Genomic DNA, 26,193 nt, shown 5'->3' with positions numbered 1-26,193 from the left:
AAAAATATTTTGTCAAAAACAAAAAAAAAAAAAAAAAAAAAAAAAAAAAAAAAAAAAAAAAGAGCATCACTCTGCTGTAGGGTTCAGCTGACAGCCCCCACACTGAATCCTGCCCAAAATTTTTTCCAGTGTTTCTCTTAGAAGATCCAAATATTTCTTCCTGTGTACAACAGACAGACACAAGATCCGTATAGGCCTTGAAAAAAGAAATAGAACTACGAACAGTATGTAGCTGGGCACTAATACCGGCCACAACATGGGGAAGAGTTCTCCAAACTGATATCCATTACTCCTGAGGATGTGGGCTGTGAATTTTGAGTAAAGAGGTATGGTGTGAACAGAAGTAATTTTTAGCACAACCTTCCTTTCTCTATGCTGTGCCTGCAGTGCCTATACACTGAACAGGCAATTAAGTAGCACTTGCACAAGCTGCCCTGGTAACTGTTTAGGCCAGGCACTTTCCTGCTCTGTAAGCCACAGGCAACATGTGCCATAAATTACCATCATCTGGAGTAGGCAGGCTGCCCTTTTCCTCTTCACTGGGTGCAAGGAAAATTTGGTGATACGAAGCCAGCTTTGGTTTTGCATGTACCCCAAAACCTTCTGGATAGCTGTGACAAAAAAAAAAAAAAAAGAGGGCACGTGAGGAAACCAGACTTAGAACAAACTGCAGATAGTGAAAAAGCTAAGGGTATTTCTACACATCCACTCCGATTCATGTAAGCTCGAGGGCTTACACCAATCACATGATACTGAAGAATTTACAGGAAGTGGGAACTAAACCACTGCCAGTCTGCTCTTCAAAGTCAAGGAGCGCTCATCAAGATCCTATGGATCACTCCATTGTACATGCCTTATCCCTGCACCACTTAGTGCACTTGTATCTACCATTCATCTCAATTAGCTGGAACACACGGCTGTACTGGTGTAGCCAGATTGCATCCAGCTTTCTTGCACCTCCCCTGAGCATCTTGTATGCCATCTCTTTGTTCTGAATTTCTTCACTAGAGGTATCTTCTATTACGTGGGAAACACTGCCTTGCCGTACCCTACACCTGAACTGCTTACTTAGTTTAAGTTCTTTGCGCCAGTGATTGTTCATTCAGTTTATAAAGCACTCAGCATAAAAAAACTGCAGACTTCAGCACCATGTTAGTGTCACGTAGATGTGATTATAATTGAGAACATCACCACGGCCAGAAAAGAGTTAGTGCTCCTTGGGGAGGGGGGGGGTGTCAGATAATTTACCAGTCAGTAGGTAAAAGACACCAGGAATTTCAGCACAACAGTAACACTTACAATAAATGCAATAGGCTTAGTTAAGGCATCCAGACAATGTATACTTGGTCACAGAAGTGCTGTAAATAATATATATATTATATATAGCCACTAGTGATGTACTACGTTCTTTCAATTGTAAACAGGCACTACTACATGGGGGAGTCAAATCTCTTGGGTGTGCAAAGCTGCCATTTCTATTTCTGATTTTCTTTTAAATACCACAATTCTGATTCCCTGGATCTGCTATGTTTGGCTTTTGGATAACACCAACACTTCTGTAATTTTTTTTTTTTTTTAATGTTTGAGCTTTTGCTACATACAAACAACCCTTACCCCATCTCAACAGTTTTGGCCTGGAAATTATTATCTGACTGGAATAAGAACAATCAAGAAAAGACCTCAGGAAGTGCAGCTCATTTCTGATGTGATACTGTATTAATGGATTCAATTCAGACCATCAAAGCAGCACAGGAGGTTTTCATTGAAACAACAAACATCATTATAGTGAAAAAAGCACTGGCCAATATTTGCTTTTTTTGACAAAACAGAGTTGTCCGAAATAACTCCCCAGGTACATTAGCAAGAGTACCTCCGACACATCACCTGTAAGAACAGCCAACAGAGTGGCTATGGATGTTCTAGCCCTATCCAAGTCAATGGCAAAACTCCCAACTTCAGTACAACCAGGACTTTTCAGGTCAGATCCAAGTAACAATAACCATAACAGAAAGATTCACAAGATCCATGCACAGTTTTATATATGTTCTAAATGTACCCACACAAGAATAGCTGCTGGATCAGAAAAAACATCTCCCTAAATTAGTCCATGCAGATGACTCAGAGAATGGTCACCTGCATGCTTGTGGAGTGATTCTAGCCCAAATCCCAGGAAGATTTCCAGATTCTCATTTTAATGATGGGCTTGTGAGCCAACTCCACCGAAATCAGTTCAAGCTTGTTAAGTGCAGTTACTACTTTGAAGTGAGTAAGTCGCTGGAAATGCTGGATGAGTAAAACAGATACACACAGATGTTTTGGTTAATATAGACTAGCAATTAAACCTATGTGCAAATTTAAGGGTTCTGCCTAGACAAACATGCAAGCTTGTCTGGGTGTCTCTGAAATGAAACACCCTTTTCAAAATGAAAAAAATGGAATTAAGCATTACATTACTACTACATTACATGGTAGTAATGTAATGTGCCTTGCTTATTACACCCGCAAACACACATACTAGCCTGCCTCTGAGCAAGAGAGGTGGTAGGAAATTTTCTGTTCACTAGTGTTTCAAGGAGGAGAAAGCCTTCTGATTGAAGAACAGTTTCTCTTCCACTTTCTTGCTGAAAGACAATCCATTGCCTCCAGAATACTGAGCACATTAGTAACCTTCTCCTCCTCCAAATTAAATGATAAAAAATTACATCAAAAAACATTTCTGTTGCTGTTTTTCATTTTTTTTAAGTGTATGAGGAAAACAACCATCTTTCCCCAGGTGGTTTTACTCTGCCACTTCAGAGCGGAAATCAGAGCAGAAGGTTTGCCCTATTTAAAGCAGAATGGTGCTTTAAACCCCCAGAGCATTGAGCCCAATGGGTCAAACACTTGCTAGGATACAGTACATATACTACATCCAAAATCTTTAGCCTAGCTGCATCCAGCTCAATCTCAGCTTCTAGCGATTCCCCAAAATGGGTATTGCCTAAGTTTTGTGAAATCTCCCCCTCTGCACCCACTCCCATAGATAACAGCCCAGAGATGTAAACAAACATTATACTGAGATGAACATTTGTACCTGCCCGAATTCAGCTGGCAAAGGCAGTACATTAGGCAGATGACGAAATTATTATTTGAGTTGTAAGTTGCAAAAATAATGTCCCACTGCTCCTGCAGGACATTGAGAGTGTTCAGGATGTTAAACTGTTCAGGCAGCGATTGTTGTGGTCTGGATAGGCAGTATAGGATGGCTCTGTTTAGACAGCTGTATAGGGCACTGAGGAAAACTTCCTTGTGAGAAACGGAGCTTTCTAAGACCTGTGAAAACACAAAACAGCAGAGTACTTGGCTTGCTCAAAAAACTCTCTCCCCAAGGATCCACTCCTCTCACTTCATTTAAGCTGTTGCAAACTTATTTCAGCAAAATTCCCCTGAACTACCTGTTAGATACAAATCCAATTTTCCTGTATTTCTGCTGAAGTCCCTGGAATTGTGGAGGAGATTAATTTATTCCTGTTCAGCAACACGTACATAGCTAACAGACAGTGGCACAAAAGAGCTAACTATCCCTTCTTTACGCTGCACCATCTAGCTCTGATTGTCATTTTGAGCCTTTATGTGCTCATGCGAGAAAACAGGAATAATCACAATCACCAAATGGATTACAGCCATCTTCTTGAGAATTGCGGTATCATGACCTCAGTGTGAAACAGAGCACATCACAACATGTTGATAACAGTTGGAAAAAATTTCATGTGACTCACCCCCATAATCTGTTTGGCAGTGAAGAGCAGGATTTGCTTGGGGTCAGCAGCAAACATTCTGCTGTTCAGCTTCTCAACCAGCTTCTGAGCACAATAAGCAATATTCATCATGGATATAGGTGCAGTTGATTCTGAAGTGCCGTGAGGATCACTGCTCCCTGGAGAGGATACAGGAGGGTTGATTAATCCAAAACAAGCTGAAATGCAAAAAAAATGATGTGAGATGTGAGGTTACCAGAGCTGAGAAGGAACAGCCTCATACTATAATGTCTCAGAGCTGGGACATGTCTAAGAAAACCCTAGGTCTAGCAGAAATACCTTACTCAGACTGGAAATAACGGCTCCATCCTAGGGACAGAACCAATCTCACTAAAACACCATCGTGAAGGACTGGTCCAACTTCAGAAAGGAGAGCAGCAACAACTAAGTTATCAGGGTTGTTTCCAGAAGCACTCGAGGGTAAACCTAGGTTTCTTTCTAAGTACTCCCTTTTCGATGTTCAGAATCTGTTCTCGAAAAGAGAGAAAAAAGTGAAGAGGCTCTCTACAAAAATGGTGAAACTACAGTAACTTATGCAAAGTGGCCTACAGCAGGAGTGAGTGGACAGTCCAGCCTGCTGAACTGGACTGTCCTAGCTACTGTTTCCAAACCTTTCTAGCAATTACAGCTACACGCCAAATACCAGCTAGCTAATGATCTGATTCTCACCACTCACCTCTTGGTCTTGTTTTCCCCTCGCCTTGGCTGGTAACATGGAATACATCCATAGCAGAGAGTAAAACTTTTGTCTGAAAATGTCTCTTCTGTTCACTGGTGGCATCCTCTGGAGAAGCCTATATAGTGACCATACACATATTAGTACAGCAGGAAAACAGCCAGGAAATCAGACTCAAATTCACTTTCAGCCTTTATCACCTCTTGGTCTTGTTTTCCCCTCGCCTTGGCTGGTAACATGGAATACATCCATAGCAGAGAGTAAAACTTTTGTCTGAAAATGTCTCTTCTGTTCACTGGTGGCATCCTCTGGAGAAGCCTATATAGTGACCATACACATATTAGTACAGCAGGAAAACAGCCAGGAAATCAGACTCAAATTCACTTTCAGCCTTGAATAATCAAAGGCTTTTGATTTCACTGGATCTTTGGCAGATTATGCCTGTGAAAGATTCAGATTCACTAAAAGTTTTGCTCAAAGAAGCGAGTAGAAATTTCAAGAGACACTCAGTACTGAGGTAATTCAAAATGCCCAACTTTTCCCTTAAACACCTAGGCACCATGTTAGGCAGAGGAGGGGAAAAACAGCACAAAAAGAGCAAGGACAACTACTCCACCTCACTTGCACACTTTAGCCCTTGGTGTGGGCATATGAAACAGCTACTGCAAGCTGAGAAGTTATCTGTGACAGCTAATCCACAGTAACACATAAATGCAGAGATCTGGTGTTCTCCTCCGTGCAAAGGCAAAAAGGCACCTCTCATATAGAGTTCAGCAAGAGTGCACGTATGGACAGTTACTGGGCAGCAGATGAGATGGCAGAACCTCATACCCTAGCTAGGAAAACAGGAAATCTTACATAGGTCTACACTCTCTAGCTGGTAGCTGGCATAGTTGCACTCTGCATGCTGAACACAAACAAGGTTTTGCACAGGGACAGAACCTAGGTTCACAGGTGGTTCCCAAGACATCTTGCCCTCAGGGAATTTTAGCTCCATTTAGCAGGCTCAGGATTCAGATAATCAGAAGAGCCATCCTCTATTTTAAACTGTACCAAGCCTTGAGATTTTATTGTATAAGCCTTGTAGGGAACTGCTGCTCCGCAAGACAATTTAACTCATGACAGTTGCAGTCAAATTTATGTTATTACTATTTGTATTACTAAGGTAAGTCTGCATCAGAACTCACATCTGGGACACCTGGACTACTGACAATTTGGAGCTGAAGGCTAAATTTTCCATTTTCCCTTTCTTCAGACTACTCTGACTCTTTCCAGTGTTTTGAGCGGTTGAAATCCATAATCCAGACTCAGCTGTTACAGCTTGTATTAATCTGTCCTAAAATTAACTTGGTTTTGGTTATTTGAGCACTGAAAAGAAATTGTCTCAAAAATCCGTACACAGGAATGCTCCATGTGAAATCTTCTGTTCTCAACAAATTCAAGGGCTGCTCTAATGACAAGCAGGTATTACTAATGAAAAGGGAAATTTTTTCATGCCTTACTTCAACGTCAAATGTTGCCTGAAAAATGCCTTTATTGTTGTCTAGGGGCAGCATTTTCTTAGTTCACATGAATACAGAGCAGGCAGAAAAGGCCTTTCTTCCTTGCTGAAAAGGTAGGAATTCCATTCCACTAAGTAGGTTGTCCAGATCTGCCAGGAAGTAGTGCACGCTCTTTAAGAGCTGTGATCCCAGCCTTATCCTAGGCTATTTAAAATCCTGAGTGAATACACCTCTTCATCGCTGTTAGCACTTTTTTCACTCGGCCACCAGCAGGATACCTCCTGTCCTTCCACCCCCAGCGCAAGGTAGAGCAGCAAAGCCTGATAACTACAAGAGAGACCTCAAGAAGCAGCTCAAGTGGATGCCCTTGTTTGTTTGCTGGGATGTTGAGAAGACTGTCCATCAGGAGGACTCGTACAAAATCCCACACTTGTTTCTTGGCAGGGTGTGGTAGGAGCGGGAGAGAGGAGGGTTCAACACAGCCTTTCCCTTCAGCAATAGCTGGACCATCAGGAGACAAAAGGCCTTCAGAGCCTCCCTGTGGAAGCAGAGCACAATGCATTTTAACTCATAATCTCCTTTAAATTGATTTTTCCTCCTAGCAACCCATCTCTGATCTAAAGAGCTTGTGCTGGCTCAGATGTACATACCTTGGGCAGACCAGAATGGAAAGCAACCATAGCCAAAGTTTTCAAGAAGTCAGGACAGTGCCACACAGGGTCCTGAGTATAACTGTGATAGATCAAGCACAGAAACTGGATAATGTTCCCTGGATAGGCAATCTCCCAGGAGGCTTCTGCATCTGCAATAGGCTGAACACAGACAAATGTGCATCTAGTCAAGGCAGCATTCCTCTCACTCATATAAGCTCTTTTTTGCTCCTCTCTGGGTATTCCTAAGCAACTAAGCAAACATGACATGGCCACAGAGAAGTCAGGCAAGACACAAGCAGCCAACTCCCAGCTTGTAGACTGACGATACACCCAATCAGAAATATCTGGCATATCCTTATCATCAAGAACGAACAAAATGGGTAATGCTGTTGGTAAGATCCATCTCTGTGTTCAGAAGTTCTTAAACATGAGCCCATCACATCACCTGCTATGTAACATAACCAGGCCAATAGCTGTGCTGACACTTTGAAGTCCCTGCTCACTACTATGCTCAGTATTGCCCTGTGAGGGCAGAGGGAGGCTAGGGGTTACAGGTAAAGACTGCCACTGGCATATGACACTCTCAGGCAGTTTATTCTGCCATTCACACTGCACGGTCCTTGCAATAAAACGCTTACCTTGTCCACAGTGACTCTAACCATTTCCAGCAGCAAAGCAGCTGCCTCTGCACACAACCCGATTTTGAGGACATTCTCCGTAAGGTGGTGCTGCAAGATCCACTGCAACATAGACTCAAGATCTTTCTACAACAGGAGGAGATATATTCCAAGAACAGATGGGAATTATTTATGATACATCAAGAACAATACCTGCTCTCTCTACATCAGAAAAAAACCAAAACATCTTCACCTCCAGCAGCTCCTCCCTCTCCTATTAAATGCGTTTCCCCAGGATAGCACTAATGGGATTGTCCTCTTCTGAAAGATATCTTTGGCACTGTTGGGGCAAAAATGCCTTATGGCTTCTCAGGACACTGGGGGAAAGTACCCAAATCCACTAAGTCTGAGATTTTAATGAGTCTTGACAATGTAAGGACAGGGAAGCTAATCTGAATTACCTTCTAAAGTGCAGTAGTTAAATGGCATTTAACACCTGCATGAACAAGTTTGTCGTGAACACAAATTTCCCTAAATCAAAGCTACCTTACTTCATTTTTAAACTATGAATGACTGATTTTAGCTATCACAAAAACCAAGTAGGGTTAACTTGCCTGAGAATCCTCTCACAGAAAAGGCCACAAAATGCCGAAGTAGTAAAGCAATAGCAGCTTCATGCTTGTCAGCTATTTTTTTCATACCTTGGCTGCTTCAGGTGGTTCAGACTGTGGAGTTGCCAGAAAGAGCCCTGCCACAAGCAAGTAGATCTCAGGGATGTGGACGTGATCAGTCAGACATCTTTGCAATACAGAAAACCCAAAAATCAAGAAGGAGCCATTGTCAGGCACTGGAGGATGAGTTTTTAAATTATCTTTAAAGGAAAAGAAAAGGAAAACATTCTGAGAAAGTGTCTACAAATGAATGCCATATCAGAGGAATGATTACTGACCCAACTTTATCCTCATACATCTGTGTCCCAGGCCACTCAGTAGTCTGCTAGGCTGCAAGATCAACAGTTCATAAAACTTCCTCAGACTAACAGATAACAATTTTTCCCACTATCACTTTTGTTACAGGAGATTGTCCCTAAATAATTCTTCTTCCTTTCTCTTCCCTTTCTCAGAACCACAGGTCTAGTTATCAAAACACAAGCTGAACAAATCTTAAAGAAACAGAACGTTTCAGGGTACAAGCTGACACTTGAACATCTCACAGGCTTATCAACTAGCCTGATTTTATGCAAGACAAAAAGGCCCATCTCCCTGCGACTGCTAATCAGAAATGCCAACTATCGTGCAAGGGAGAAGCAATGCCTTCCACTCTTCAGTGCAGAAAAGCTGAAGTACTAGGACAAGCTTGCCCTGGAAAGTAATACCAATTCTTGGTCTACTGAGATCAGTGGGAATTTTCCTATCACCTACTTCAGTGATCTCCTATCACTGAGCTGGGTCAAGGGATTGTTTTGGGAGCATTAAACCAACACATACCCGTTAGAATACTCAACCCCACAGAGCTGTTTTCCAGCCAGCGTCCAGCCAGTATCCCCTCCTTGAATTTGTTCAGCAGCAAACGATTGTGGAGGAAGCACAGAAGTAGCTTGATTCCTAGCACAACCGTGCTAGAGTGCAGGTAGCTCTGTGTGAACAGCAGAAACCAGTCTGGCCCCAGTGCCAAAAATGTCTCTTCTTGTTCCCTAGAACAAACAGAGAAATGAAAGCTCATGAAAGGAGACATGGTGAAAGACAGAAAGGAGATTTTATTTAAAATTATCTCTAGGTGATTTAGAAGCTCAAGTTTCTCTAGAAAAAATCTGATTAAAGGTTTACCGCAACACAGAATTACAAAGATTTAACAACAGACTCATCCACACAGTTCAAGCCACTTAATTCCCAGTAAATCCAACCTTATGTTACTGTCAGACAAAAAAAAGCTCGTTAACATGAAGCTCCTTCTGAGAGTGTGTATCAATAACTGACGTAAACTACATCACAGGCTAGATCTTTCAATCTATGAAATTCAAAATTCCAGTTTAAATTTTGAAGTCCAAAATATGTTAACTAATGAAAACGCACAGTTACAGCACCCAGCACTATGAACTCTGCCTTTCCGTTATACAAGGTAGAACTATAGTAACTGCATGTTCATGATTACAATAGGGGTGCAAGTAATCCCACATTAGATTGAATTGATTTTCAAAGACAGCTGGGATTTCTTCAACCCTTGCAATGCAGAAGAAACAGCAATATCCTAGTTCCTCCTTTGAGACATTTTCTGAAAACATTAAACTTTTTTCAAAATGGAGATCAGATGTGTGATCTGATTACACATCTGTGTGAATGCCAGATAAATTGCTGACAAAAAAAAAATTCTGAATCCAGTCTGCTTTTACTATTTTGTTGAGACTCAAATATTATCACTGTGTTTAGTCCTGGTCAAACACCAGTAAAGAGGAAATCTAGAAGACAGAGACATTTACCCATGCCTTCCTAAATTGTTTCTACTTACTCAGAGGACAGATGAAGTTTGTCTGAGCGCATTACATCTAACAGCATCTTCAGTAACTGGTTTCGAAGCCAGATTGTCTTTCCAGATGTTTGGCTTAAGGCTACAAATATCAGAAAGTAATAAAGAGTAATGAAGAGACAAAACACATGTTCCATTGCTTTGATGAACAACCTTGTTTGCACCAGATTAGCCCAATAGAAGTACTTATATCAGTCTTTTGTAGAGTAAAAAGATGCAGACATCAGATTTTAGACATAAGAATTCCTGCTAACATCAGAAATGACCAGTTCTTACATTGTCAAAGTCCTTTCTTTAGAGTTACTTAAAACTCATCCAGACTACATGTTGAATAATAATCCACAGGAAGCAATCTCAGGTTAACTAGAGAGGGAAATGTAGACAGGCAATTTGACTTGTATTGACTAGCTGTGATGTCTATATATATAAACTACAGTTATCAGTGTCTCCTTAATATAATATTTTGTTTAGAGGTGCAATAACCAATATAGTCTCAACTGAAAGACCACAATGAAAGAGCCAGCTGACTGGAAGTTCCCACACACAAAGTTGACATAAATACACAGATACTTTAAAAGGTGCAGAGCTCCACATTATTATTTGCTACAACTGTAAGTGTAGCCAAGTGTTCACAGAAAATCCAGGATGCCAAGTGAAATTTTATTCCTCATAACAGTCCAGTACATTAGTTTTTAGGCAATTTCAATTTAATGGCCTTCATCTTTGTGTGTATCTGTGAAATCCAACATTATGTAGGCTCTGGACAATGCAGCCAATGTATTGCTGGCTTATTAGCAGAGAGAAGACAAAAGGGGAACTCCCTTAGCAGGAGGAGGATCTTGCTGTAGGTTAGGCCTTCCTGGACATATAGACAGTGACTGTCACTTCACTATTCTTCACATCATGCCTTTGCAGCAATATAAGTTTTCCCCACAATTTCAGGTCACCTCAATGCAGCCTGTCCCTTTCCAGATGACATCATATGAATTGTGTCTCTTCCTGCCACTGGAGGCAGAAGCACTATGTTGCATTTAGGGTTCATCATGCCCTGGGGAGTAAGGGAAGTACTTCAGCTATCTATCAGAACACATACACCAAAGGTAGCTCCTCACCTTCATGGGGCATCTCAGCCACACCATCCAGGCAAATCTGATTTTCATCCACAGAAGAAGGTTTCAAAGTGTAAACAAGGAACAATCCAATCCTTGCAGAGAAAGAGGGAACCAGTTTTGGTCAGTAGAAAGACAGCCATTCATTTAATTACTTTGAGATTACATGCAAATCTCAATACTCATTAACGATGACTGTTAACAACCACCACTGGAAATTTTAATGGCTGCAGAAATAGGGTTGAAGTAGGAATGCAAAAGCTCATAAACTAGGAAGCAAATAAAAAGGACATCTATCTACAAATGCAAGTAATATCTATTCTACTATGGAAACATTTTTCTCTTTATCTCTTGATTTTAAAGGTCATGCTTTCACCATGAGGAAAGCAATACTGAGTTAAGCACTCTGTTCATACAAAAGATTCTGAACTCCCTGTGGCATTCAGATATCACTGTTATCACCACTTGGTTTCCAAGCACATAGAAGAAAGCAGAGAAACCTCAGCAGCTACTCAGGGAGGAGGACCAGCAATCTCTTTTCACCTGTACTTTGCTTTAACACATTACCTGGTTCTAAGGATAGATAGATTAATGTGACATACACACTTAGTGAAAGTGCCATAACCTCCTCCTGCCCACAAGAAGGGCATTTCTTAAGGGACAGAACACCACTTCTTCTGCAGGAACAGTCCACACAGCAAGTTCCATTAGATGTGTCAAAAGTCTGGGACCAGGAGAAATCCCAGCACCTTTCAGTGCTGCTGAGCGCCTGCTATAGTCTCTGCTCTCCTGGAGCTGAAAGGATAGGGACTGTCTTTACCCACTCGCTCAGCACTCATGGGCCTGACAACCAATCAAATTACTATGGGTTAACAAATCATGATACTTTAAGAAATATGCTCATTCAAATTTGCCATGTGGTAAGCAGTGTGATATACTAAATCCACTACTCACACCTGTATGAAAAAAGAATAGGCTAACTCATACAAGCCCAGGGTAGGAACATATATACAGGTAATTCCACAAAACAGGTGGCAAGCAGTAAGTTCACATATTAGCTTACTCCACAGTAACTACTTGAGGTGCTCGTACTCTTCAACAGAGCTAAAGGCTGACTGCAGAGACCACAGATTCGACACGCAGCTCTGTTTCTACATTTTATTTGGACAAATAGCCTTAAAAACAGAGCTGTCATCTGTGCAGTGCATTTCCCTAGAGTTAGGTGGCTGTGTGAACCTTCCTCAGTTCATAGGCTACAGGCTGATGCAACTAGGCTGTGAATATAAAATGGAGCAGTGTTTACATCCTGTGGAAAGCAAACAACGATTTAAATTCTTTGCTTCATGAAATCCTGACTAACATATGTTAACTGATTGAAATTCAAGAACAAAAAGGACAGCTACTGGGATATAAGCCAAGCCAACAGGATTAGGTACATAGTTGACTGGGGCCAAGTTGCAATACTATAGCACTTGCAATACTTTAGGGGCAGGTTTTAATGAAATCAAATATTAAGTACAGACTTTGAGTAGTCCCAGTCATACCTGCAGATCTGTTTGTGCCATCACTGTAAGGGTCATCACCCAACCCATCCTCACATAAATATAAGGTTGGACTGAAGTCTGTTTTGAAGGCATGAAAGAGTTTTTCATCAGTGGGGATCCTGCAGTTGCCAAAGATCTGGGGGCTCCTACCAAAGATGAGGTGAGGGAAGTCCTACTATAGAGCTCTCTCCAACAGTGGCAGGAGTATAGCTCATCTGCAAACTGAGAAAAAGCTATAGACTTGAAGGTTACCTGAGAACATCCCTTGTGTTAAAGTATCCTTGCAACAGATGGGAGAGAATAGTGCAGGCCACAGTGATCCTGGAGTTACTGATTTCAGGATCATTGAAGAGGAAAATGAGCTTGGGCACCATTTGCACCTGGTAGGCAACTGCAGCATTTTGACATCCATCTCTGTAAAAAAGCACAGGGACTATTAAAAGGTTTTACTGGAAAGAACCAAATTTGCTGGGTTTCAGCTAAAAGGATTCTCAGGTTGCACTGATACTTTGCACCTTTGGCTCCTAATGTTGCCTTGGCAACATTTCAAACACTGTCAGACAAATTGAATATGTGTCAGTGACGGAGATCTGAAGACTTCTTTGTGTGTTCTCTACCCTTCCCATCTGCCCTCTCCCCCAGAAACTGCTGCATTTCAACAAGTTCAAAGAAAACAACATTATTGAATTTTCAAGCAGTGCGTTTGTGGTAATAAATGCTATTTTTGTAAAACTCAGCAAGGGACACCAGACAGCTCTGCATAGAGCTTTCTGGTACCAAAAAGAAGGAAGCTAGTATCCTGCTCTACTCAGCTCCTCTGCCATGCTATGTCTCTTCAGATACATTTAACTTTAGTACAGCTGATTAAGAAAGTTATACAAAAGTCCTCCTGGGTTGTGTTTCGGTTTTAAACCCAACTTCACTTATAATTTTTTGATTATTTCATACTCAATTCAAACATTCAGATTTCCCCTCTCCAGCAGACATTTAAACTTTCATTGTACAGCAGTGGTTCCATGTGAACCAGGTCACCAGATAGCTTTTCCCAGTGTGGTCCCACAGTCATCTCGGGCTGATCAAATCACTAACTCCAGCCTTGAAAGATCAATATAGGAAATGATTCACTCCCAGAGCACACTGATTCCAGCTAGGATTGGACCCTTCATATCCACCTCACAGTTCCAGCTTCAGGTTACAGGTGAGCTTGTCCCACATGTTTCTGATATAAACACTAGCTTGTGTACCTAGAGGACTGCAAGATCTCCACAAGATGTGAAAAAAGAACAAGGTCAAGATTTTCTGGTGCTTTCATCCAAAGCTGAAAGACAAAGAAAAGCAGAGGTTTTACTGCTCTGCTGAGCTGAAGGGACAGTAACCTGTGGCAGAGAAACAGTTACAAGTAGTTCAGGGAGGATAACATCATAAACTCTCAGTCGTTTCTGCAATGACAACCTGCAGGCACTGGGAAATCCCTGCTGGTGTGAGGAGTTGCTGCTCCCGAGCAAGCCCTGAGGAGAAGGTCCTCAGGATCTGCAGGAACACTCCAGAAACTGCACCGGGGCACAGTGGGGAGCCATGGTGACAGAGGACCTGCCATTCCAGGACCACCCCATCCCAAATATTGGATCCAGGAGGTGCTATGAACAAACCAAACCTCATACTATAAAGCTATCTTTAATACAGCCAAACCCACAAAGTAGCATCAACAGTTTTACCTCGAAGTTGCAGAGAACGTACTGGAATGCACTGTAATTCTTGATGACTGAAGACTCAAGGCCAAGCTCAGCTGTGCCCACTAGGGAGAATATTAACTGTAAAATCCTGTTGTTTAACAGCTGTGTCTTCCTCTTCAATAGGTAGGTCAACAACTAAAAAAAGATTTCATAAGTATCTGCTAATTATAAATCTGTATTTATAAACTAACATATAACATTATTTTTTAATTCAAGACAAACACAGAGTTTACTTGGCTGTAGTAGTCATGCATGCATACATCTTACATAAGCATCATAAAGAAAGTGAAGATTTCAGTCCAGGCATAAAATTTCGTGCAGTAAGTGAAAGGGTAAGTTTTTGAAGGAGTTTCACAACTCTGTGGCATTGAACAGGAGCAAAATACATGCCATATTATGTTGAATGGAATTTACAAAAAGCAACATACAAATATAATTGTAAATAACCACAGTAGGTTTTCTACACTATTCTTCATGGATGTAATCTTAGTGGCTTGCAAATGGTGTTAGTTTAAAAAAAAAAAATTAATGTTGACCTCTTCAAATGAAAGACGTTTGTGTGAAACATTGCCACTTTCTCAACTGAGTCTATCTTTGATTATTCAATGAATTCCTGATACAGTGAGAAAAATGTTCAGAAAGCCACTACATTTTGCATAGGTTAGGAGGAATAGACAATCATTTGAAAATACGTATCAAGACACATTTTTATTAGTTGGCTGTTTAAAAAAAAAAAAATGGTTCTGACATCCAAACAAAGAGCAAAACCACTCCATTGCAACATGATGATCAGCCACGTGGAAGGAACATTATTTAGCACAAAGTCGAAAGGAACAGCTCGTATACAATCTAAAGGCTGGCATTCACCTACAAGAAAGGATTGGGCAAGCAATATCTAAGTATGATAAATATATTCATATGAATCAGGATCAATTTATGAACAATTCACAAATTGGGAAAATGGAAAGTTTATAATAAATCATTCATGAAGCCCTAATATTAAGAGCCTTGTTTGGAAACATCTCTGTTAAAGAGTCTTCTCTGTTCCACAAAACTCTTCTCAGCATACACAGCATAAAGTAAAGGATACTGAACTGAAACTTCACACTTCAGCCTTAACCCATCCAATACTACATATATAGTGCTTAAAATTTGCCCTGGTTCTCCCGAAGCCCTGAAACAACCAAACTCTTCAGTCTGCACAGCTTTCACATTTGAAAGATGTATTTAGGACAGATCTAACCAATATAGTTAGAAATCCAGACAGCGCTTATTTATATCAGCACAATTTCTAATACACAGTGAAGACTGAGCCATAGGAATTCATTGTCAGCCCTACACTGGGCAGTCTGTCAAGAGGAATCTTAGGCTGGATGAGCCAAGAGGAGGAAGCAGACCTGCCTGAGAAGTGGTCTCTTGTGGGAGGGATCAAGTATGTTGGTAAAAGGTGAAGGGTGGGTCACTCAAATCTGCTGCATTGACTTTACTAACTATAGTCGTCTTAATATGGGCAGCATAACACCTTCCATTATTAGATCATGTCTGACCATGAGGCATCTGTCCTCACCTTCCCATCAGCAGATATACTGTTACAGAGGTTCCCAGAGATTGTAAGCAGAGGATTTAGAGCACTATCCTATATCGCCCTCTCAAAGATCTCATAACTTACAAAGCTCCAACCATAAGGGCTATGCTTGGTTCATTGCCATTGTTAAGTTTTGGGATAAGACTAAACCCAGAATGAATGAACAACAGAGCATCTACCTGGTATCCACCCATGTGCCTCATCAATTTTTCACTCATTGGGCTACTGTTCAGGATGGAGTTCAGGACTTTGACAGCTGCATACATGGTGTGGTCATCATGGGCCATAGCAATGAGACCCAGGAGAATGGCAGGGCCTCCAATGAAGTTCAGGCTAGTAGCTGCTGGACGGGACTGGAACACTCTTACCCCTAGAAAATTGCAGCGTTACTTTACCAGGAAGTTACATGGACTAAATCTGTTATTGGACAGAGAAAGGTCCAACTCTTAAAAAATATGAAACATTAAGGCATAGCACATTTACCATATTGGCCCACAGCAACTGACCCAATAGCCCGCAAGGAACCTGAGAGGTGTCCAGCAGTATTCTTAGCCAGGAATATTGGAGTTGAACTGTCCCGAGAGTTAATTCCAATCTAAAACAGATAAAAGAGACATCCTCAGAGAAACCATGGTAGTACTGGGGAGACAAAAAGTAACAAGAAGACGCTCTAATCTTTTAGATTATTTTATTACTTTTAGACTATGAAAACCATATTTTTCTCCTTCAAAGTTGATTGTTAGGACAAACGTTCACCCGCCTAAAATATCACACAACCCCATTACTTTGACACGTCAGCAGGCCTGACATTGGCAAGAATGCTAGGATAGAATGTGAAAGGTCATTGTGAAGGCATTAAGAAATCACAGACTGAAACAAATTATCATTAGACCTGAAAACTATGGCTTCTGTTGCTGTTTCAAGAAAGGCTTTTAACATTGTGTTCACACTGTCCAGTCTATTCATCTCCACAGATGAAAACAAAACCATGAGTAGAATGGAGTTAAGGAATGGGAAGAGAAGCTGGAAAAAAAATAAATCACTGAAGGTATGTAATTAAGACAAAGTCACAAACTTTGCTGTTTGAAACAAGAGAAAATGTGTTTAAGACAAATGAAGGAAATTTGTGACCTCTTTGGCAATCAGCCGGCCATCCACTTCATTGTAGGAGCTCTTTATATCTTGGACCGTAGTGAGAGATGAGCACATGGCGTTGATTCCAAAAGAAATCTTCTCTTCTGCCACCAGAGGTGTAGGATTATGATCACTGTGCTGGTCCTCACCTAAAACAAGAGAGACTATAAACCTCCGAAGGAACTTTGCATGCTCAGCATGTGAGACAGTAGAGAGGCAGATGAAAAATAATTGGAGGAAACCGAAGTTTAGATAGGAATTTGATTTTGACTTAACTATAATCAGAAAAAAGCCCTCACCCTTTGCAACACAGTCCATGGCAGCTTGCCAGCGTAAGCACCAGTAGGAGACATGCTTGGCTTGTCTCCTCTAGTTACTGCTTTGGGTAAGTCCTACATCCTCTCCCAATATCTTATGAAGTCCCATAAGAAGTAGTTCGACATCCTCTCCCATATCTTATGAAGTCCCAGTCCTACCTCCTCTCCCAGTATCTTACGAAGCTCAAAAAGTCCAGAATAAACCTTTCTCTGTTCACACAATATAAACAAACTTTCTGGGCAGAGAAAACACCTGAGGTCTTCCACGTTACTGGGAGCTTTCTCAGAGGTACTAGGAGCAAGGATTCATGTGGAAGAAAAAGGACAGAGGCAAAAGTTTAGAGCTGCCAACTCACAACATATCAGAAGCTTGTAAAAACTACCAGGTTCAGCAGTTTAATGATTTTATGAAATTCTCACATGCTTTTCTTTAAAGAATTTTCTGTTCCTGCTCGCACTTGGAAAAACTATGTGTACCTTTTAAAAAAAAAAAAATCTTGTATTTTTGACAATTTTGGAGATTGGGAAAACAGCTGATTTATGAAACTGTTTACTAATGCTGGTGACACAGCCCTTATAGGCAAAAAGAACTAGCACATATTCCACATGAAGATTAACTAGAAGTAAATGCCCCAAAACTGTGTCACCTATTTCCCTTCCAGTAGGACACAGACTTATGGCTAAGCCTCCGCACAGCTGCTGCTGATTAGTGAGAAGCAATGAGATACTGGTGAGATGGGACACAACACTGCTGAAACAATTCAAACTGCTGAAACAATTCAAATTGCTGTTCGCAACAAGTTCATAAACCCATTTTAAGGAATAAACCATAATATTTTGGTGTTTTGTGCCGAAACTTTTTTTAAGTCAAAATTTCCATTAGAAAAGTTTCTTTGGGTGTTTTGATGGAACAGGGAGATGTTAGGTACCACCTCCCCACCCTGCCCCCCCCCCCAAAAAAAAAAAAAAAAAAAAAAGAAAAAGAGAAGCAGGGGGGTGGGAAGAGAGAAAGATTATTTCACAATTATGAGATCACATATTGAATAGTGCCCCTGTGATTTCCCTGCATCAGGGCATCGCTGGAGTCAGATGGCCACAATCCATGATTAGTACTAAAGTCAGCTGGGGAGACCAGTGTGCAGAGAACAAGCACCCCGGACTTCATAAAGACTCAACACTTCAAAAATCAAATCCTTCTGACTCCTATTGGTAATATTTTTATTTTAGGGCTGTATTTTGATATAATTTCTCTTTCAACAACACCTTCCCATGCTTGACTTGGAGATTTTTTTGGTCTAGATAGACAGCATCCTGAAGGAGTACTTTCAGCCAGTCTTTTCACTTTGCTTTAGGCTGGAGCATCATCAGCTGGGATTATTCTGCTCTTTTCAAATGGGACATGACCATCCCATTTCATCCCAAGCTCTAGTACAGAGGTGAATGCACTACTTGTTGAACAAACTGTAATCAATAACTGAAATGTTTTGTCAGCCTGTTTAATAATTGAAGCTAACAGTATACTTTAGTTAAAAAGCCTCTTCATTAAATGGAATGTAACTTATTCCCCTACCCCTCTCTCCCCTGTGCTCTTTCCTACTCTGCAGGCATTTGCAATTAAAAATGATGCTTCTTTTTCTGCTGTTTTTCTGTAGCACCATAAATGCAGAATGTCTCAGTTACAAAGCTGTTGCTTTAATGCTTGTCCAACAGAAATTACAGTCTTACATCTCCTCAAGGACATGTTATCCCTCTACTCTCCAGCTCTCTCTGCTGCTTGATTCCTGCCCTTCTTTTTCTGCCCAATTTATAGTATGTTACAAGATCCTCATGGTATCCTACTACAATCTTGTACAACACTCAGTAACGCAGACTTCCAGGCTTTTGGAGCAAGCTCTAGGCACAGTTGGAATACTAATAGCAGATTATAAGAACAAAAAGAGCATTGCCCTGACAAATAAATAGTGATGGATATGAGAATTATCACATACCTTGAAGCTGTACTGCTTGGAAATTGCTACAGTACTGTGGGCCAAGCTTATTAATCACCTCCATGGTTTCCACAGAGATGGCTTCTTCAAACAAGTATGTAGGGCCAAGGCGCCAGGTCAAGGAGGACTTCTGTTTCCAAATTCGAGGAGTAGCTATGTACCCATAGACATCAATAAAGGAAGAGGGTTCCATGGACATACAGCTACCTGGTAAGGGCTGGAGATACTGCATCTGCAACAGAAGAAGAATTCACTGAGGGGACTCAATACACTCGAGGTGCCTTAAGGTCTTGGCCCTGGAAGGTACTGCCTGCCACCTCTTTCCTCAATGAAGTCTCAGTCAGCTGTGCAACACAATTATCAACTACTGATTAGAAACTGGACTTTCAAAAGTATCACAAACGTAAGCATTTTGAAATGTTCAAGCCTACTTTTTGTTCAAAAAAACACAGTCAAAATCATTTCAAGTGTTGGCAAAGAAAAACTCTGTCTTGACCCCAGACTTATTTTTCCTGTTCTTAACTTCATAATTCAGACTGTGACTTTCAACACAGAAAGCCAAGTTACAGATTGCACCTTGTACTAGGCACCTAGAGAATAAACAGTTTCTGAAGAGTGTAGAGTGTCCAAGTGCATCAGTTAGCTTCAATGAAAATGACATAGGTTAGGAAATTGGATCATTTATTTTTGGTATCAAAATAAGGATTCAGCCTCCTAAATTGAGTCTATTATTTTATTTAAATATGGACAGCTCTAGTAGGAAGTAGTTGGAATTTTTTTGGTGGAGAGAAACTATATTGTACTTCAGGGCTTAGCCCTGCCTTTAACAATTTGCTGTTAGGATGAGAGACTCCTAGCTTTTACTGATCTCTGACTACTGAGATGTAGAAGACAGGGCTGGTCAATATTAGGAGGCAGAACTTGATACTTGAGTGAACAAATATTAGGTTTGATACAACACAGTAACCCACCCCCCACCCCAGCTCCACCACCAAAAATAGCTTTTGGTATTGTTAACAACCTTTGTGCAATTCTCATTTCTTACACAATCTTTTCCTCACCTTACACAACAGGGTGAAGGCTTGCATCATGTCAGAGACCCCAGCACTGGGACCATCTTTTATTTACTAAAGGCTTGTTTATTTATTATGAGCTGTTTCACTGTATGTTAAACACATTTGCTGTGAATTCTTTAATCAATTGCAATGCTTAGGCCTAGTTTTATTGATGACTTTCAGTCTCATTTGAAGGAAGGCAAATTAAATTAAATTTTCATTCTTGAAATGGATATAGGTCCCAAAAGGCATTTAGAAGACAGATCATTTTTCTCAAGTATGGGAAAGAGAATATTTGGAATTAAACAGGTTGCTTTTACAAGGGAAGTATAAAACACACAAGTGAGCTTTGCATGTGTTGAGATTGATTTGAAATATCGGAACAAGAAGGAAGAGACCAAGGTTCCAAGTTTCAATTAATAAAAGGAGTCTATTCAAAAACAAAAACAGAAAAACACCATACCAACCAGAGCTGCAATAGAAATAGGCTGCATTTTCAACACTGCCAGCCTGGGACATTCAAAAACCAAAAATCAAATCTCAGAAATAATTTGAGATTAGCTTCAAAACCAGGAGCATGATGATAATGATAATATAAACCAGGTGCTCTTCTCATTTATCCTGTAGATTATGAACCCTTCAGGTGCATTTGGATTGCTTTCTCGTGATATCTCATGCAACCTGAAACTGACTCCTGTGCAACAAGAACACCACAAGAAATGGCACATTAGGGGAAATAGTAGCTACACCAACATTTGCAATGAACTCATGAGTTGATATCATTGAAGTTTACAAATTTCTCCTAATTGAAACATTTCTTTCACTTCTATTAACTCAACAAAGAAGTATTATTTTAATTCAACAGCTATCCCACACACTGAACAACTAGCCCGGAGGAACATCTATCTGTTTTCAAATGCTTAGAGTGCCAGTGGGAAAAAGGCCACTGACTCATCAGCTGATTGCTCAATGGGTGTAACAGGAAGAGGACAGCTTGAAACAAGCCTGTGTAAGATGCTTGAGGAAATTCCATCCATCCTGGGATTCTTGCAAAGAGCTAGCCAGTCACAGAAGCTTATTTCTCTGTGACCTTTCCCCTTTTCCAGGCCTTTCTTCAAAAATGGAGGCTCCCTACGTAACTCCTCACCTTTGCAGGTTTTAGCCTAAATCCAAAGCACCTTCGGTTTAGGGTTCTCTGGTCACACCTTAATGTGATGTACTTTTTATAGCTGACAACTTCTGAAAATCTTGGGTGTAAACTGAGAGATCCTCAAAATCACTAGTCAATTCAGAAAATTTTGGCCTAAGGATACAACTGAATTTCATCAACATAACCCTGAGCTACCTGCAAACTAGGTAACCCCAACTCTCAGATGAGTGTAACCACTCAATATTGCCTGGGTTATCTGCATGCTGAGGGGGGAACTAGTTCAAAGCATCAGTATAAGCCGATAACATACTTCTGAAAAGCAGCACAAATACACCCTGGTTTGTATGGATTTCTGACTCCACTCACGCACAGTACAGAGTGGCACATGTGTATGCAGATCACTATGCTTTGAGTCTCTCAGGTTAATACTGAAAAGTCATGGTATGTGCATGGGGAGGTGAAATTGAAAAGCAATGAAAAGCAAATGTCAGGCACAAGATCTATGCAGAGAGCCTTTACCTTTGCAGAGCCAAGCATCTGACCATTTATATAAGCTGACACAATGCAGTTCTTCTTTGCTTCCTTAGCAACTGTCACTGTGAGATGATGCCACTGGCCAGTGACCAGCAGCTTGCCACAGCCAAACTGGACTTGCCCGGGAAACGGGGAGGGATTTAGGACCTCACCCTCAGGTTCCATGATATCTGTAACAGCAAAAACAGGGGGCAGTCAACAGAAAGTCTCTCTCCCTTTCCCCTGCCTCTGGAACACAGCTATGAAATGTGACACAAAGAACATGATTCTCTGCGGGTATAGAGTGATTTGGTGCTATTCCAACCTTAATGATTCTATGATTCTATGTCTTTAAAACATTTCCTGATGGTCTACTGTCAGGACCTGAGACTCGCACAACTCTCAAGATCCCTCCAGCATACAATATGCCATACTCCCAAATAACACCTGCTAGCTGCCTCAATGCTGCAAAACTAGACTGAACTAGGACAAAGTCAACATATTCTCTAAGAGAACCCCTCAGGATATTCACTGAGTTAGCTGACACAGAAAAAATTCCTAGTGAATTCATGAGATGATAAAACTCTGTACATTAATTTGTAGTTTTTATGAAAAGAGGCAAGCTGGTATTTTTGACGTCATCTAAAGGAATCAGAGCACTCACACAATGTCAGCTGTACATGAAAAAAATCCGAGCTACTATTCCCACTCCATTCCCAACCTCCTCTGCAATGTTCAATTACATTCACATTTGAAGTACCTACTATACTCAATAAGGAGAAAGGGATAAATGTCAACAAGGAAAAAAGATTATTAGGCTGGCATGATAGAAAACATTCTAAAAGTGCGGAGAGGAAATGAGCTGTTTGATTAGGAAGCTAGATCACTCCCAAACTCCTCAGTCCTACTCTCCAAACCTGCCTACTGCCACACAGAACAGACAGGGACCAGCTGGTTCAAGTCCAGACCCCACAAGGACACACAACAATATAACTGGCATTCAGAAGTCTTCCTTAGAATATCTGTAAGTTTTATCACATATTGCAGCCCATAAAATAATTCTCAATGCCTACAGCAAACTTAAAACTGAAATATGACCAAGAATTACAATCACAACAGGCTGCCAGAAGAAAACTGAAGAGATAAAAAGTCTCATTAATGTCCTGGGTACTTATAAGAAGAGGAAATTTGTTAATGAAAAATTCCAGATAATCAGAGGACACAGCACTGCAGCTTGACCGAGAAGAGCCTTACCGAGCGGCTGGAATTCCACTTCTTCTGTGGAAATGACCAAAGAACGGTCCTGCGGGACGAAACTTACTGAAAAGCAAACAAATTCTTGCTCTGTTCTTGACATGTGCCTCACAACTGTGAAGAAACGGAGTGGGTGACTGTTGTGCACCAAACCAAACTTGCTAATGAGAAACCAGCAGGAGAGAGTCAGGCCGCTTGAGGGAGGGAACATTCTGGTGCCTGCAGACAGGAAACAAAAAGGCAGTGAGGAAGCTGGTTTCCCTCTGTAGACATTAGCAAACTGCTTTCTGTTTCATTTGTAGCCCAAACCATGTAAGAACCAGCATTGGAATATGAGGTTTAATTTCTGTTCTGTTCTATTAGATTTCACTGCCTATCTTCAATATCATAGAGACTGCACATGTGAGTGTGTGCACATGTATAAATGACCTAAAATTGACTGATGAGAAATAACTACTAGATCTCCATGCCACGGAGCTCATCAATTGGGAAGCACTGAGCCAGAAACAAGTTTTCTCAAAGTTCACAAAATTCGGGAAGCAAGAGGTACAGCCATTTCCCAGTTCACCCAATAGAGGGTTTTGATCTATAGGAGAATCCCATCTCATGTTAAAGTGACAGTTTCTATTCCTTCCGTGGGAGATTACCCTAAAATCTGGTGGCTTTTACTTGTTAAGAGTGTTTTCTTAGCAGCCTGCTTTAAATTTGTATTGCTGATGTTAATGCTAATGCATCACACTATGAAGCTGCATCTGATACTGCATTTTGGTGAGCAGTCTGAGTTTTACAGCTCAGAGCTGGACTGGGACATAGGCATGGAAGTGTATTGAAACACACAGCTTATTTGCTGCCATTTCTTACAAACGTTGAATGCTTTCAAGTGGAGCTGAAAAGCCAGTGCTTTCAGGAAGCTGTAGGTGAGTCAGAGTACTTACCCATGCCAATTCCTCCTGAGACAGATTGCTCTGCACTCGGTCCCATGACAGTGGCCAAGGTAGGGAGGTATAAACACCTACAAAAGCAAGCAAGCACCTGTTCATCAGAAACATAAAATCATCCCTGAAGGTCACCAGTGACTTAATACCACAGAATCATGGTAGCAAGGCAGAGTCTAGGCTATCAGCAATAAGACAACAACAAAATAGGTTGGCAACATTGCTGCAAGGCAGTGATAGAGCACAAGGATTGACTGAGATGGAGAGAGGTGTGATTAGTTGCCGTGTCCAGAATAAGGGCTTGGAGACTGCAGAGCAGCTAAAGAGAAAAGCAACAGCAGCAATACCCATATCCTTCCATGGACATGTCAAACTCCACAAACGATGGAGCCAAAGCAGTGCTGCGGAGCTGGAAGTTTCGAGGTGATGCCATGGAGATGAGACTCATTGCAGTCTGGAGTGCCAATGCAGATCCCTTAGACGCCCAAGGAGAGCTGCAGACAGGCACAACTGTCTGAGGATCAGTTTTATTGTCCACCGTGTCCTCTTCTGAACCTACAAGATCAACATAGTGCCTAACTAGATCAGTGTCTGGAATACTTTTTTCAGTTACAGGCTTTGCCCATATTCAGTTCATCACTGCTAAGAACAGTGCTGCATGCTCTTCAACTAACACATCCTCAGCAATACACAAAAATATTGCACTGAAGGAATTTCAAAATGGGAGGCTGGCAGAAGAGATGAGCTTAGAGAAGCGATAGCCGTATTTTCTCCCCACACATCTTCAGGCAGCTCCAAACTTCACCTCTAGTAAAAAAGGTTCCTGACCCATTGGTTCCATTTTTCTTATACACAGACCATTCAATTCTGCCATAACAGAATGGTTACAACCAACACATGGGAGAAGATCTGAAGAATGACTGCAAAGAACATAAGACCCAAATTTGCACCATGCTGTATCAGGTGTCTCATAGGCATGAGAACAGTTTAAGCGCCAAATGCTACCACTGTAGCCTTTCACCTGCATAATATGTTAGAACAGAGAAAGGACTTGGATGGAAAATGGCCTGTATAAGCAAGGCAGACTACTAGGATATCCTAGGGATTACAAAAAGCAGTGCTCTTTATTCACATCTTTATTCTGTTTCTAGCTATAAACCACAGGGAAAACATGTTGCAAACCCAGGAGACACTCCCCTTGGTTTGTGGAATATGATTAGTATTTTTACAGATCGCTTCCATGTGTGATCCAGCAAAGTCTGAGTCTATGTCAGCATCTGGCTTCAGCACACATATTATAATTTGATCTCTGCTGGTCATTAAATCAGCTCTCAGTGTTGGTCAAGTACCACCCAACCCGGGCAATACCCAGTCTAAGACATCCAGGCATACGCCACCTTCACTGGGACTGTCTTGAAGAAACCTTCTCCAACAGCAGTTTCTTGTCATTACAGAAACATCTATAACAGCTACTGTATCAGCAACAAGCTGTTCATTGTGTGCTTACCTTCATTCCAAGCTGCGTTAGCTGAATCACTGCCCTGACATGAAAGGGCCTTGGTCCTGTTTGTGCTGGGCCTAGAAGGCAGCGGGGCAGAACCTCCCAACCAAAGAAATTGCCTAACGTGAAAAAAAGAAGAAAGCAACAAAAAAAGGAAAACAATCACGCCAGATACTTTGGAGTCATAATAACCATGCAAATACAGCTCAGCCCTCTGGAGACCAACTTTCTACACCTAGGAGCCTTCTGTGATGGAATGACTACATCAGTGGACAAGGGAAGAGCTACGGATGTTGTCTATCTGGACCTCTATAAGGCCTTTGACATGGTCCCCCACAACATCCTTCTCTCTAAATTGGAGAGGTATGGATTTGATGAGTGGACTGCTCAGTGGATGAGGAATTGGTTCGATGGTCACATCCAGAGGGTAGTGGTCAACAGCTCAATGTCCAGATGGAGGTTGGCAATGAGTGGTATCCCACAGGGGTCCATGCTGGGACCAGTACTGTTTAGTATCTTCATCAATGACATAGTGGGATCGAGCGCCCCCTCAGCAAGTTTCCAGATGACACCAAGCTGAGTGGTGCGGTCGACACACCAGAGGGAC

The 26,193-nt window shown here is 41.3% G+C and overlaps 1 protein-coding gene across 1 annotated transcript in view; it reads right to left on the bottom strand.

Moving 5' to 3' along the window:
• The window catches only part of WDFY4 (WDFY family member 4), a 143,231-nt gene that overhangs the window by 83,736 nt on the left and 33,302 nt on the right, over nucleotides 1-26,193 (bottom strand). The window contains exons 14-36 of the mRNA XM_019471663.1: nucleotides 25,593-25,705; nucleotides 24,433-24,640; nucleotides 24,086-24,162; nucleotides 23,151-23,369; nucleotides 21,903-22,087; nucleotides 19,179-19,410; nucleotides 16,871-17,022; nucleotides 16,223-16,334; nucleotides 15,919-16,109; nucleotides 14,137-14,289; nucleotides 13,666-13,739; nucleotides 12,674-12,835; nucleotides 10,881-10,972; nucleotides 9,751-9,850; nucleotides 8,733-8,938; nucleotides 7,947-8,116; nucleotides 7,267-7,392; nucleotides 6,626-6,787; nucleotides 6,316-6,513; nucleotides 4,674-4,791; nucleotides 3,759-3,916; nucleotides 3,074-3,312; nucleotides 502-611 (exon numbers count right to left, since the gene is read on the bottom strand). Coding sequence (XP_019327208.1) covers nucleotides 502-611; nucleotides 3,074-3,312; nucleotides 3,759-3,916; nucleotides 4,674-4,791; nucleotides 6,316-6,513; nucleotides 6,626-6,787; nucleotides 7,267-7,392; nucleotides 7,947-8,116; nucleotides 8,733-8,938; nucleotides 9,751-9,850; nucleotides 10,881-10,972; nucleotides 12,674-12,835; nucleotides 13,666-13,739; nucleotides 14,137-14,289; nucleotides 15,919-16,109; nucleotides 16,223-16,334; nucleotides 16,871-17,022; nucleotides 19,179-19,410; nucleotides 21,903-22,087; nucleotides 23,151-23,369; nucleotides 24,086-24,162; nucleotides 24,433-24,640; nucleotides 25,593-25,705 — 3,557 coding nt within the window. The remainder of the gene's footprint in view (nucleotides 1-501; nucleotides 612-3,073; nucleotides 3,313-3,758; nucleotides 3,917-4,673; nucleotides 4,792-6,315; nucleotides 6,514-6,625; nucleotides 6,788-7,266; nucleotides 7,393-7,946; nucleotides 8,117-8,732; nucleotides 8,939-9,750; nucleotides 9,851-10,880; nucleotides 10,973-12,673; nucleotides 12,836-13,665; nucleotides 13,740-14,136; nucleotides 14,290-15,918; nucleotides 16,110-16,222; nucleotides 16,335-16,870; nucleotides 17,023-19,178; nucleotides 19,411-21,902; nucleotides 22,088-23,150; nucleotides 23,370-24,085; nucleotides 24,163-24,432; nucleotides 24,641-25,592; nucleotides 25,706-26,193) is intronic.

The sequence above is a fragment of the Aptenodytes forsteri genome, unplaced genomic scaffold, assembly GCF_000699145.1.
Source record: "Aptenodytes forsteri isolate BGI_AS27 unplaced genomic scaffold, ASM69914v1 Scaffold15, whole genome shotgun sequence".
Taxonomy (NCBI): domain Eukaryota; kingdom Metazoa; phylum Chordata; class Aves; order Sphenisciformes; family Spheniscidae; genus Aptenodytes; species Aptenodytes forsteri.
Note: the sequence above shows the minus strand (reverse complement) of the source record. Positions and strands in the feature narration are given on the sequence as shown.